Source organism: Rhinolophus sinicus, chromosome 3 (genome assembly GCF_057876585.1).
Source record: "Rhinolophus sinicus isolate RSI-liver-muscle chromosome 3, RSI-T2T, whole genome shotgun sequence".
Taxonomy (NCBI): Eukaryota; Metazoa; Chordata; class Mammalia; order Chiroptera; family Rhinolophidae; genus Rhinolophus; species Rhinolophus sinicus.
The window spans coordinates 121,601,169-121,614,979 of NC_142503.1; the positions used below are offsets into that span (position 1 = coordinate 121,601,169).

General features: G+C 34.7%; 1 protein-coding gene across 7 annotated transcripts in view; it reads left to right on the plus strand.

Moving 5' to 3' along the window:
• Positions 1–13,811, plus strand: part of HECTD1 (HECT domain E3 ubiquitin protein ligase 1) — an 87,798-nt gene that overhangs the window by 65,604 nt on the left and 8,383 nt on the right. For 4 of the 7 annotated variants that reach the window (XM_088796904.1, XM_088796909.1, XM_088796903.1 and 1 more), the window contains exons 27-38: positions 106–239; positions 1,108–1,230; positions 3,200–3,356; positions 4,666–4,888; positions 7,467–7,521; positions 7,726–7,908; positions 8,305–8,512; positions 8,596–8,681; positions 8,874–9,001; positions 10,404–10,605; positions 12,255–12,392; positions 12,676–13,283. In XM_088796904.1, the coding sequence (XP_088653030.1) occupies positions 106–239; positions 1,108–1,230; positions 3,200–3,356; positions 4,666–4,888; positions 7,467–7,521; positions 7,726–7,908; positions 8,305–8,512; positions 8,596–8,681; positions 8,874–9,001; positions 10,404–10,605; positions 12,255–12,392; positions 12,676–13,283 (2,245 nt within the window). The remainder of the gene's footprint in view (positions 1–105; positions 240–1,107; positions 1,231–3,199; positions 3,357–4,665; positions 4,889–7,466; positions 7,522–7,725; positions 7,909–8,304; positions 8,513–8,595; positions 8,682–8,873; positions 9,002–10,403; positions 10,606–12,254; positions 12,393–12,675; positions 13,284–13,811) is intronic. The other 3 variants (XM_088796907.1, XM_088796906.1, XM_088796910.1) reach the window with 1 other exon arrangement.

The following is a 13,811-nucleotide window of genomic DNA, read 5'->3' on the forward strand; positions in this document are numbered from 1 at the left end:
TACTGGTCCGTTTGGAATTTTACCTTTGTTTTGTGAAACCAAAACACAAAGTTACTTGTTATGTTTGAATTGTGTTGTGAGTAAGGTTGTTGGTTTTGTTTCTAGATTTTCTTGATAGCTGCCGGGCCAGCACTCTCTTAGCAGAACTGGATGATGATGAGGATTTGCCTGAGCCAGATGAGGAAGACGATGAGAATGAAGACGATAATCAGGAGGACCAAGAATACGAGGAGGTTATGGTAGAGAGACAGTCCCCATTGTCCTTACTAAGAGAGGCTGTTAGGGGCTGAAATGGAGAGAGGGAAAGCAAAGTCCTGGTTAAACTTCGAAGCAAGGAAATACAGTACCAGTATGAAAGTGGGGTTAATTAAGAAAAATACTTTTAATCTGAACATTTATGATTCTCTTTTAAAAGAAAATAAGTTGATTATAATGAAAAATACTACACTGTCACACGCTGATGTTTTAACATGTTTAAAAGTGCGAAGAACTGCACTAATTTGAAAGCATACAATTTTCATGGTTCTTCTGCAATAATTACACATAAAATTTTTAGTGCCTGCTGTTTTGCAAGCAGTATCTTTATATTATTATTTCATCATTCCTTACACAGAGCTATGAGGTATAGGTATAGAAAAAATAATTTGCCCTAATTAATAAGTTAAGTAGAAAAGTGGGGGCCCAAGCAAACTTAGGCAGTATGATCCAGAACTCCGAATGGTTAACCACTATGATTATCTTTGAATTAAAATTTTGCCCGAAAATATTCTTTATTGTAACTTGTATATTTTTTATATTTCTTATAAAATATTATTAGATTTCAAAAAACTTCCTAAGTTGAGTTTTAATGGGACGAAGAACTTCAGGAAACACTTTTAGTGTATTTCGCTTAGGAAACAGTACATTAGCATATTTTTTAGCGGCTATTAGTATATAATGCATGATAAATTTAAAACATTCATTTTATAGCTTTCCTGAAGATGGCTAATGAATATGAAGATTTCTAACGAGTTTTGGTAATATGGGTTGATAGTTTTAGGTCAAGATTGCATGGGGATATATATGGATCAATAATTAGACATGTCTCTTCATATTTTTAAACTTCAGATTCTGAGACGCCCATCCCTGCAGCGGCGAGCCGGCTCCCGCTCTGATGTAACGCACCACACTGTCACCTCGCAGCTCCCACAGGTTCCTGCTGGAGCAGGGAGTCGACCTATTGGGGAGCAGGTACAGTCTTCATTTTTATCTTTTATCTTCCCTGTAGTGTATTTTTTCCCCTTCCACATTAAAGCACCAACTAGAATGCTTAGAAAAATATACGGAGGAAGGAGAGGGAGTGACAAAACAGAGTTAACACAAAGAAACGTCCCCAACTGCTTGGGTTCATATTCCAGATAGAGTCCTTGATTGCTCTGGCATAATGCCTCCAGGAGTTTCTTACTTGAAACCCCTTCATCTTGGCCTTCGGTTAGCAGTAAATATATAATAAAATGGTTAATAAATAGCTATTATCTAAGACTTACAGTTTTCATAGTAGCAGTAGAGGTAATAATTTTAGTCTATTAACTTACATTTATTGATCATTAATTAAGTGTTGGGCACTTTTTTCAATGCATATATTAACTAATTCAGTTCTTTTTTAACATCCTTATGAGGGTTATTATTAGCCCCAATTTTCAGATGAAGTGATTGCTGAAGGTCACACTTAGAAGTTTTGGATCCAGGATGAAAACCCAGACATTCTGGCTCCAAAGCTGTCAAATTTCAGTTTGATTTGTTATAAAAGTTAATTTCAGTTAATGTTCAAAATATAAGGGTCTGTGTGTGCATAGAAATACATATGTAATTGTTTTAAAATTATTGTATCAGACATTTATATTTCATTGGTCTCTTTTGTTGATACTAAAAGTGAAGAACAGGAGAAAAAGTTCCTGAAAAAAACTTTTATTATGGAAATTTTAAAACATTCTAGAAGTAGAAAGAACAGTGCAGTGAATCCCCAAGAACTCATCATTTGACTTTTTTTTTTTAAATTTTATTAGTTTCAGGTGCACAAGACAAAGCAATACTTAGACGTTTATCATTTATATCCCGCACACTGTGATCCCCCCTCCCCCCATCCACTATGCCTCTGACATCGCACAGAGCCATTACATTTCCACTGTCTCTATTCCTAATGCTGTACTCCGCTTCCTGTAACCATATACATACATATATATACATATATACATATATAAAATTATAGTTGGCATTCATTATTGTTCAGCTTCAGGTATACAGTGCAGAGATCAGGCATCTACATCACCCCTGAGGTGGTCTCCCAAATGGGACACGTGTCCATCGGATACCCTACAAAATCTTTCCATTATTGATTACGTTCCCCAAATTAATTTTCAAAACCCCGTGGCCATCTTGTGGTTACCAACTATTTTCTAAACCCCTTCCCTTCCCCCTTATCCCCACTTCCCCGCCCATCTAGCAACCCTGTTTTTCCTCCATGTCTTCAAAACTGTTTCTGATTAGTTCATTCACTTATTCTTTTCTTTAGATTCCACATACAAGTGAGATCATATGGTATTTGTCTTTCTCTGTCTGACTTATTTCACTTAACATAATGTTCTCATCATTTGACTTTAACAGTTATCAGTACCTAGTCAAACTTGTTTGTTCCAGTTGCCCTATAGTAATTTGAAGGAAGTCTCAAGCATTATATCTTTTGTATGTAATTCAGTATATAATGCAATTTACATTTTTTAAAAAGCAACCTATTTAAAAATAATTACAGGTTCACAGAAAGATGCAAAGAGCATCTTTGGGTAAAGAGCTCTTATGTGCCCTTTGGCCAATTTCTTCCGATGGTTACATCTTACACAATTAAGAGTACACTATTAAAGCCAGAAAATTGACAATGATACTATGTATGTATATTATTGTTTGTCATTTTATCTCCTGTAGATTTGTATAACCACCACTAATGCAACTCTCTTTTGATAAACTTAAATCATGAGAAATGTATGTACCTATATATATATATTTATGTTGGCTCATATTGTGCTTCAGAAATATGGCTAATGAAGGAGGTGTAATAGCTATATGGAGAAGTACTTAAACATATATCTTATTTTATAGATAGCTCATCACTTTCGCAATAACAAGAAGTTTTATAATGGTTGTATGCAAAATTTTATTTTAATAGGAAGAAGAAGAGTATGAAACTAAAGGAGGACGCCGGAGAACTTGGGATGATGATTATGTGCTAAAGCGGCAATTTTCTGCTTTAGTTCCTGCTTTTGATCCTAGACCTGGTCGTACTAATGTGCAGCAGACAACTGATCTAGAAATTCCACCTCCAGGTATAGTATATTTTAGTTTTTGTGAGTTAATTTTAATAGATACCAATAGGATAATTATGTACAATTAGGAAAGTAAAGTGCTACATGTATATGCAGGTTATAAATACAAGTTTTCAGGAAAAACTGTATCAGCCACAAGTCCTTAAAAAATATGGGTTTTTCAAAAGAAGCAGATTACAGTATTTTAAAAACACTTCTGTATTTGTGTCATTTTTAAAGAAAGGCTTCATTTACAGGTAGCTAATTTGTATTCTGTTTTCACTGGATCAAAATTGCTAAGGATTATTCCTAATTATCTTTTACTTTGAAAAGGTATATGGTGGTTTTAGTTATGGCCTCTGGCGTCAGTCAGCTTCAGTGGCAGCTCCACCTCTTACAGTACTATTTTGGGTGTGGTAAGCACACTGACGGCCCCCCAAAGATACGCAGACCCTAACCTCCATATCTGTGACTATGAAAAGGTATATGGTGGTTTTAGTTATGGCCTCTGGCGTCAGTCAGCTTCAGTGGCAGCTCCCCCTCTTACAGTACTATTTTGGGTGTGGTAAGCACACTGACGGCCCCCCAAAGATACGCAGACCCTAATCTCCATATCTGTGACTATGTTACCTTTACCTGACAGAAGAGATGTTGCAGATGTGATTAAATAAGGATTTTGAGATGGGGAGATTATCCTGGATTATCTGGTTGAGCCCAGTGTATCTATCACCAGTTTCCTAACAAGAGGGAAACAGGAGGCTCAGAGTCAGAGAAGGGGATTTGACTAAAGGTACAATGGGATGTCATGCAGCGAATAAAATATTTTGGAAGCTCTATTTAATGATATGAGGAAAAGATTCCTGAGCTAATAAAAAAAGAAGAGAACACCACCGAATACATCATGAACCTAATGGTATTTGTGTATGTGTTTACCTCATAACCTACTCATTCTGTGTAAGCAAAAGGTTGAGAGGTCATTGACTGAAGTATATGATTTTCTCTAGATGTGGAAATATAAATAATTTTAGTTTTCTCATTTATAAAAATAAAATGTCTCCTAAGTATTTACATAGTTAGTATGTGTTCCCTAATAAAAATGAAAGATTCATATCATATGCATAAGTTCTACTCTATAATATGTCTTTAAGTAACCTAGGTGTATTATTCCCATTAAAAAAAAAATGTTGAGGCCAGGAGTCAATTAGCTGACATCTTTAGCTAATACATGGCAGAAGGGTTTAGATTTCGTGTAGCCTTGTCTTCTAGTGCAGTGTTCTTCCTGGACTGCTTGTTTTAGTGTAATTGTTTTTCACATCTTCCATGTTTTTAGGAACACCTCATTCAGAACTCTTGGAAGAAGTTGAATGTACTCCGTCACCTCGATTAGCCCTCACTTTGAAAGTAACGGGTCTTGGAACAACTCGTGAAGTTGAATTACCACTCACTAATTTTAGATCAACTATCTTTTACTATGTACAGAAATTGCTTCAATTGTCCTGTAATGGCAATGTGAAATCAGATAAACTTAGGCGTATTTGGGAGCCGACATACACGTAAGAGATTTTTTATTTAACTTTTAAGTAGATATTTTCATAGTATATGAGCCAAGAAGCATTGCTTTTGTATATTTTGAACTGTAGGAACAGAAACGATTTGGTTTTTGTTCTCTTGATTTACAAGAACAGATAAGATAATGTTTGACTCCTGATGTAGAAAGATTAAGGTTTGCAACTGAAAGGAACTCTAGGAATAATCTAAACTAGTTCCTCACATAATAATTGTTGAACTCTTTGGGATTGTGTGTGAACTACTAAATATTTTCTATTATTTGTTTTGGAGTCTTGAGTTAAGCCTACCTCTCTTTGTTCATTCATCTGTTCAACAAATAATTATCAGTGACCTTGGGCAAATTTATTTAACATTTCCTAATCTGTAAAATGAGAGTGGTTGTGAGGAATCAATGAATTAATATGAGGTGTGAACAAAAAAATACAATGTTTAAATATAAAAAAAAAAATTACAGTAAAAGACATTGCCATTAACCCCCCTCAAAAATCCCCCCCCCCCCCCCCCCCCCCCCCCCCCCGCTTCGAACACACTTATCCCATCATTCTTGCCACTTTCTGAAGCAGTTCTGGAAGTCCTCTTTCATGAGTCTCTTTAGTTGTGTTGTGGCTGCCTTGGTGTCCTGAATCATAGTGACTTTGGGGAAGAGCCAGAAGTCGTGTGGTATAAGATCTGGTGAACAAGGTGGATGAGGACACGATAATGGTTTTATTTGACAGAAATTGCCATACCAAAAGCGATGTGTGACACAGAGCCTTTCCGTTGTGATCACAAAATATGTGAATGCTGCTGCCGAGTGCCATCCAACAGAAAGGCAGGGATCTTCAATACGGGAAGTGGCGCATCGACTGTAGTAACAGTGTGTGACAGGTTTCAACTTGTTTGGGTTTCAGTCAGTCGGGTGTGAGGTATGGTTGAGAGAAGGTGTGTTTTAAAGTGTGCCGTAAATCATCCTCCATCATGACAACGCTCCGTGTCACACATCACTTCTAGTATACAGCAGTTGCTGTCAGATAAAAACATTATGGTGTGTCCTCATCCACCTTATTCACCAGATCTGGCACTGTGTGACTTCTGAGTCTTCCCCCAAATCAAAATGATTCAGGACATCGAGGCAGCCACAACAGCACAACTAAAGACACGAAGAGGACTTCCAGAACTGCTTCAGAAAGTGGTAAGAATGTTGGGATAAGTGTGTTCCAAGCGAGGGAGAGTATTTTGAGGGGGATAAATGACAGTGTGTCTTTTACTGTAATACCATATTTTGCCATGTATAATGTACACTTTTTTGCCCAAATTTGTGAGTGAAAAATAAGGATGTGTATTATACATGGGTAGTACTAGTTCTGTACCTATATAAATGTTTTAAATTCTTATATTTATGCTTGTGAGTTAAAAGTGTAAGTCTAGAAATCAATAACGATATCCATATGCAAAATAACACTCTGGAATATGATAATAGGTTTTGTTGTACTTACGACAAACTTGCAACGATGAACAGTTCTTGGCCTTATATGACGCGTAAATATGGTAAATTTGTTACCGGTACAAAGAATTTCTTGTACCTTTTTTTGTGTTTTGTAATTATTTGTTACATAAAATTTCTTGTACATAATATGTTAAAAAATAAATGCCAAAATTCCTTTGTAATACAAAAAACATTACCTAAATGTAAACAAATAAAAATTTGAATTAAAAAATTAAAATGAAAGATTATTTTCCCTGAAAGTTTGGGCCAAAAGTGTGTGTGCACTGTATACGTGTGCATTATACACGGCAAAATGCGGTGAATTTTTTTTTAAATTTAAACTTTTACCATATTGTTTGATTACACCTCGTGTATGTAAAGAGTTTTCAGTACTCTGCAATGTAGAGAGTGCTCAGTTTTACCTACAATAATTATTTTTATAAAATATATTAATATACTTATATATTATATTTTTATATTGTATTATATCATTTATACAAATAATAATTATAATTATCCTTTTGTAACTTTTGTTAGTATATTTTTCTGATGTGTGCTTAACAACATTGATTATCATATAATGGCCAATAAATTAATCTAGGTCCTTTTGAGATAGAACAGAAGGTCATCATGGTAATTCCCCCACACTTTCAATTTTTGTTGGAGTTTAAGATTTGATCTCAGCTGTCTTACATGAACATTAGTGCTCCTGGTCTTTGTTATTCTTATCCTTCTTTTCATCTAGACACAGAAACAAACCATTCTTCATTTCATTTTATTTTTATTACAATATTTGAAAGTTGTTAACACATGATATAGCATGTTACTTCATATCTTTGAAAATTCCAGATTTGATGTGTGTTTTCTTAACAATAATGCTAAATTTATGAATGGTAACTTTTTCAGAAATAAAAGTCCTCCTACTTTCCAGTATGTTTAACAAATACTTTTTCTGATAAATTCTCCCTGAATTCAATTTAATGTAAGCATATGGTTCATGAATGGCATCATTCATGTATTTTTTTAAAAATCGAAGCCTTATTGGAAATAACCACAAATAATTTATGAATTAACTTGAATAATATCTTCATGTTTAGAATCATGTACAGAGAAATGAAGGATTCTGACAAAGAAAAGGAAAATGGAAAAATGGTAAGTTACTTCTTGGCTATTTAGAAAAGAAAAGAAAGAAAAACTAGCACTTTGTTTCAATTGAACATTCGAGGGAAGAATCATGAACATGGAATTCTTTAAATTAGACTAAATGCATGATCTTGAAGCTACTTTAGGTAATGCATGTGAAATAGCACAGACTTCATAATCAGGAAAGGCCAACATTTGGTTTTGCTATTGTAGGGTTGTTGGTCTATAGAGCATGTGGAACAGTACCTTGGCACTGATGAATTACCAAAGAATGACTTGATTACCTACCTGCAGAAGAATGCAGACGCCGCTTTCCTGCGCCACTGGAAATTAACTGGCACTAATAAAAGTATTAGGAAAAACAGAAATTGTTCTCAACTCATAGCTGCATATAAGGTATATATTGGCATCAAAACACTTTTGATTGGGAATGCTTTGTGCTTTGTTTTGCAGCTTTTAAAGATTTTTAAGGAAGAGATGTTTATTGGGACATACTAAACAAATGAGGTCGAATTAACATTTGTAATATACCAATGCTAAAATTTCAAATTTGATTTGTGGGCATTGGAATCTAAGTGCATAGTTTTAACTGGCTTATAGTGATTTTATTTTATTTGGGAATTTTAATTACTTAGAATGTATTAATTTTCAACTTGGGTGATACTGTTTTTATTTTGAAAAGAAGGGAATTCTTTGAAAACTTCCAGCCTTTTCAAAGTAATACTAAGAGGATGATACATTGCTTGTCTTGAAAATGTGGTTAATGGCTAGTTTTGCTAATTGTATCCTCAGGATTTTTGTGAGCATGGTACGAAGTCTGGCTTAAACCAGGGGGCCATTTCTACTCTTCAAAGTAGTGATATTCTTAATTTGACAAAAGAACAACCTCAGGCCAAAGCAGGCAATGGACAGAATTCTTGTGGAGTAGAAGACGTCCTTCAGCTTCTGCGTATTTTGTATATAGTTGCAAGTGACCCTTATTCCAGAATATCCCAAGAAGGTTTGTAAGAAGCCTGTTTCATTTCTATGACATTTTTAAAAGCAAGTCAGTTTATGTTTTTATTAATTTTATTAATTTTACAGAAGGTGATGAACAGCCTCAGTTTACTTTCCCACCAGATGAATTCACTAGCAAAAAAATCACAACAAAAATTTTGCAGCAGATTGAGGTAATAAAATCAGATAGTTGAACTCTACTGTTAGACTTTTCTACCTCCCACCGTCTCTCCCTTCCTTCTGATTCAATAATTTGGGCCATTATATCTATTGCATTCATTTCTTTAATTATTAATACATTTAAGAATTAACTTTTTGTATTTTTAAATAATTGCCTTAAAACATTGTTATTTGTTAATTTTCAGGAACCATTGGCATTGGCAAGTGGGGCTCTGCCAGACTGGTGTGAACAATTAACCAGCAAGTGTCCTTTTCTAATACCATTTGAAACTAGACAGCTTTATTTCACATGTACTGCATTTGGTGCATCAAGGTAGGAAGTGTATTGTTTCATAATTTTAGAATAAAATTCTTTTAATGTTATGTAAGCTCAAAGTGTACAAATACTTTAGATCAAGACTGATGGAGGGAATACATTACCTTATTTTCTTTTAAAGACTTGTCAGTATTTAAATATTTTGTTTCCAATTGGTTGTATGTTCTCTTGGAGTAGTGTAGGTTAGAGTACAGTCATCCTTTGGTATCTGTAGGGGATTGGTTCCAGGACCCCAAGGATACCAATGTTCATGGATGCTCAAGTCCCTTAGTGAGCCTCTCTATCCGTAGGTTCTGCATCTGAGGATACAAAGGACTGACTATACTGTTTTCTATTAGCATTTACTATACAGTTCTTTTTTTTTTTTTTTTTAATCCTTCTGGATTTTATTTTTTTAATTTAAAAATTTATTTATTTACTTATTTTTATATTAAGTGTGTTTTTCCAGGACGCATCAGCTCCAAGTCAAGTAGTTGTTTCAATCTAGTTGTGGAGGGCACAGCCCACTGGCCCATGTGGGAATCGAACCGGCACCCCTGCCACTGAGCTCGCCCTCTAACCAACTGAGCCATCTGGCCGCCCTGTACTATCCAGTTCTTAACTAGCTTACATAAATGATCAGCTGCTGACAGTCCCAGGAATACCAATTAAATGTTTGCAGATAGCTTTGATAGCATTGAAATATATCTACCTCCTGGCCATTTTTCTCTTATTAGTGTCTAATATACTACATATTTTACTTATTTTTGTTTTTCTGTCTCCTTCCACTAGATGAAAGATTCATGAGAGCAGGAATTTCTGTTTGTTTTTGTTTACTGCTCTAGCTGCAGTTCCTAAAGCAGTGGATAGCACATTGTAGATGCTCAATAAATATTTGTTGAATGATTGAATATCCAGAGTCCTTTCAAAGTAGATGTGAAAAAGTTATAATTTAAAATGGAGTTGTTTTCCTGATAAGTTATATTGTTGTACCATTTTATACCACTTAGAAAGCATTTGTATACATGGAACGAGAGGCCTGTTTTGACAAATAGCATTGGTTATGATTTCTGTTTTATAGATGAGGAAGTTCTCTAAGTACTTAGCTATTGCCTGAGGTTACCAAAACAACAAAAAAAATTGTAACACACAAGAGTAGATCTTTCATCTTATTTCAAGTTCAAGATTCTTTCTTTCACCCTAGATGGGTTAACACTGAATTGCTAAAAAAGAAAATATTTTAAAATCATAATACTATTTTAATGATGGCTTTCAGTTTGTATCACAGTAATAAAGATAGTTTAACCATTTTTTAGTTTCTCTGATAGTTCTGAAATGTCTGTGTTTTTATATAGTGGTTTGGTAGTACATTCACCTGTTGCTGTATGCTACAGTTACATAGATATTTTTTTTATTTCAGAGCAATAGTGTGGTTACAAAACCGACGTGAAGCCACTGTGGAGAGAACAAGGACCACAAGTAGTGTAAGGCGAGATGACCCGGGAGAGTTTCGAGTTGGTCGTCTCAAGCATGAAAGAGTAAAAGTTCCACGTGGTGAATCACTGATGGAATGGGCTGAGAATGTCATGCAGATACATGCAGATCGGAAATCAGTTCTTGAGGTACCTCATATAAAATTTGTGTGTGTGCCAGGCATAAGAGAGAACCAACCGATCTGTATGTTCCCTGCATAAAAACTGCATTAATTAGAAGGGAATAGGGATTTCTTTGCCCACCATGCACAGGCCTCCTCTGGCAGAGCATCTTTCATAAGAGGTTGTCAGCTCACCTCAGGGTTCAGGATCTTGTAATTTAATGAGCAGCAAAGAATATCTTTACTCTTGAGATGGAAAGTGCTTGGTCTATTGAAAGAAAGGACAATACTATTCCATTTCTTAACAAAGCCTAGACCAAATAATAGTCTTCACAAAGGATTCTTTTTGATGCTCTAAATGTTGCCTATATATTAAGCTATGCTATTAGGTATCTCCATTTTTAGAGCACACTGTTTATATTGTTTCACTTAAATTGTGCTTGGTATTAGATCACTGGTCTGTATTGAGAGATGTTATAACAAATGGCAATATGAAATTCAATATATTTATTCCAGAGATGTTGTTGTGGGCATTGTTGATTATATGCTATATACATATTATTCCTTGTACAAGAAACAGTGGAAGAAATACCTCTTCTGTCAACAGTTCTGAACCAGCCTTTTGGTTTATCTTTTGGATCACAACAGACATATTTTCAGGAAATATATAAGGCTTATGTCTTTCACTTTAGATTTTCTTTGCCTTCATCTTATTTTTCCTACCCCTCTAATCGAGATAATGCTCAATTTTTTATTTATTTGTTTTTTACTATGCAGTATATATTTTTATAAGCTGCCTCAAATCATTTTTGAAACAGGTGGAATATAGGTAAAAACCGTTAAAGTGATTTGCTTAAAGTCAGAAATAAGGGGAAGAGTTTAGGTTTTGGTGTTACATACCATCATTTCCTCAAGCAAACGACAACTTCTTTATCTGAATTTTAGTTTCCTTTGGTGTAAAAAGGAGATGATACAGCAGTCTGCCCTTATCCGAGGTTTCACTTTCTGTGGTTTCAGTTACCCTCGGTCAACAGTGGTCTGAAAATATTACATGAAAAATTTTAGAACTAAAGAATTCTTATGTTTTAAATTGTCCCCATTCTGAGCGAGACACACTATTGTGCCATCTGTGAATCATCCCTTTGGTATCTGTGGATATCTGTGTATATCCATGCTGTATATGCTACCTGCCCTTTACTCACTTAGTAGTGTCTCAGTTATCTGATATCTTGAGAGCACATTCACAGAACTTTTATTACATATATTGTTATATTTTATTATTAGTTATTGTTCTTAATCTCTTACTGTGCCTAATCTATAAATTAAAATTTATCATAGTTATGTATACTCATATAGGAAAAAACAATATATATAGGGCTCGGTACTTCAACAGTTTCAGGCATCCACTGGGGACCTTGGAACGCACGTATTCCCCATGGAAAAATGAGAGACTACTGAAATCGGTTTTGTAGTTGTTGGGAGAATTAAGGTATGAACATTGCTCACCACAGTGTTTAAACATGTAATACCGTATAGAAACAGAAAAAAATTTCCATGTTGCTTATAATATTATACTGCTGCTATAAAAAAGGCATAATTAGATTGGATATGACTAATTTTGGCAAGAATGGGATCATTTAAGCTCACCTCTCCCTACAAATTTTGTTCACATTTTAGGTTGAATTTTTAGGAGAAGAAGGAACTGGCTTGGGACCCACATTAGAGTTTTATGCTTTGGTGGCAGCAGAATTCCAGAGAACTGACTTGGGAGCTTGGCTTTGTGATGATAACTTTCCAGATGATGAGTCTCGTCATGTAAGATTTATTTGCCATTTTATGGTTTGATTTGCGATTTTGCTTTTAGAAAGTGTTAAAAGTAGGTTATGTTTTCAGAACTTCAGCCAGGTTTTCTGACTCTTAGTTAATTATTGAATAATCTTGATATTATTAAAATATTTTTAAAGGATAATATTTATTCACAAAAATAATTTAATAAAATGTGTATATAAATACATTTCGATAGTTAAATTGATGATAGTGTTTAATGTTTATGGATCTTTGTTTAATTTTATTTGCATTTCTCTTTCTGAAAAATTAGGTCGATCTTGGAGGTGGATTGAAACCTCCTGGATATTACGTGCAGAGATCATGTGGACTGTTCACGGCACCCTTTCCACAAGATAGTGATGAGCTTGAAAGGATCACAAAACTCTTTCATTTTCTTGGAATTTTCTTGGCCAAATGCATTCAAGACAATAGACTTGTGGACTTACCTATTTCTAAACCTTTTTTTAAACTTATGTGTATGGGTGACATTAAAAGCAATATGAGTAAACTGATTTATGAGTCACGAGGTGACAGAGACTTACACTGTACTGAAAGTCAGTCTGAAGCTTCTACAGAAGAAGGTCACGATTCACTCTCAGTAGGAAGCTTTGAAGAGGATTCAAAATCAGAGTTTATTCTAGATCCCCCCAAACCAAAACCCCCAGCTTGGTTTAATGGAATTTTAACTTGGGAAGACTTTGAACTAATAAATCCACACAGAGCCAGATTTTTAAAAGAAATTAAAGACCTTGCCATCAAGAGACGCCAGATTTTAAGCAACAAAGGTCTTTCTGAAGATGAGAAGAACACCAAATTACAGGAACTAGTGCTGAAGAATCCGTCAGGTTCTGGGCCTCCACTGAGCATAGAGGATTTAGGGTAAGCTGTATATAAATATTCTTCAACCTAATGAATTAATAAGTTCCAAAGCTTTTGTTTCTTTGTCCCCACTAATTTGCAATATATGAGTCAACAGTCTGTTAAGAACGATAATATGCTATAAGAAATATTGTTGATTTGAACCTTTGTTAATATTATAAAGATAACTCAGAGTATCAAAAAATAGTTTATTACTCAACAAACCTGAAAGATTATCTGATTTATTAAATGTGATACGTGTATATATCTTGTGTAAAAGAGTCCAAAGCCAAAAATATTTTGACAAATTTATTAGCTAATTAATATATATAGCCTAAGTTGGCAAAGCTCAAAATAGTTTGCTTTCTGTGTAAGCCTATCCCCAGTGGCTGCATTGACTAACTAAGATGTTGCAGATCGTTTGATAAAATTATATTGGTTTGTACACATGTAATTATAGTCTTGGTTTGTTTTACTGTGATTTGGGGTTAACTACAAGGCTTGCTTCTTCTCCTCCCTCATATTCAAGGTTTGATGGGTGGCGGGGTG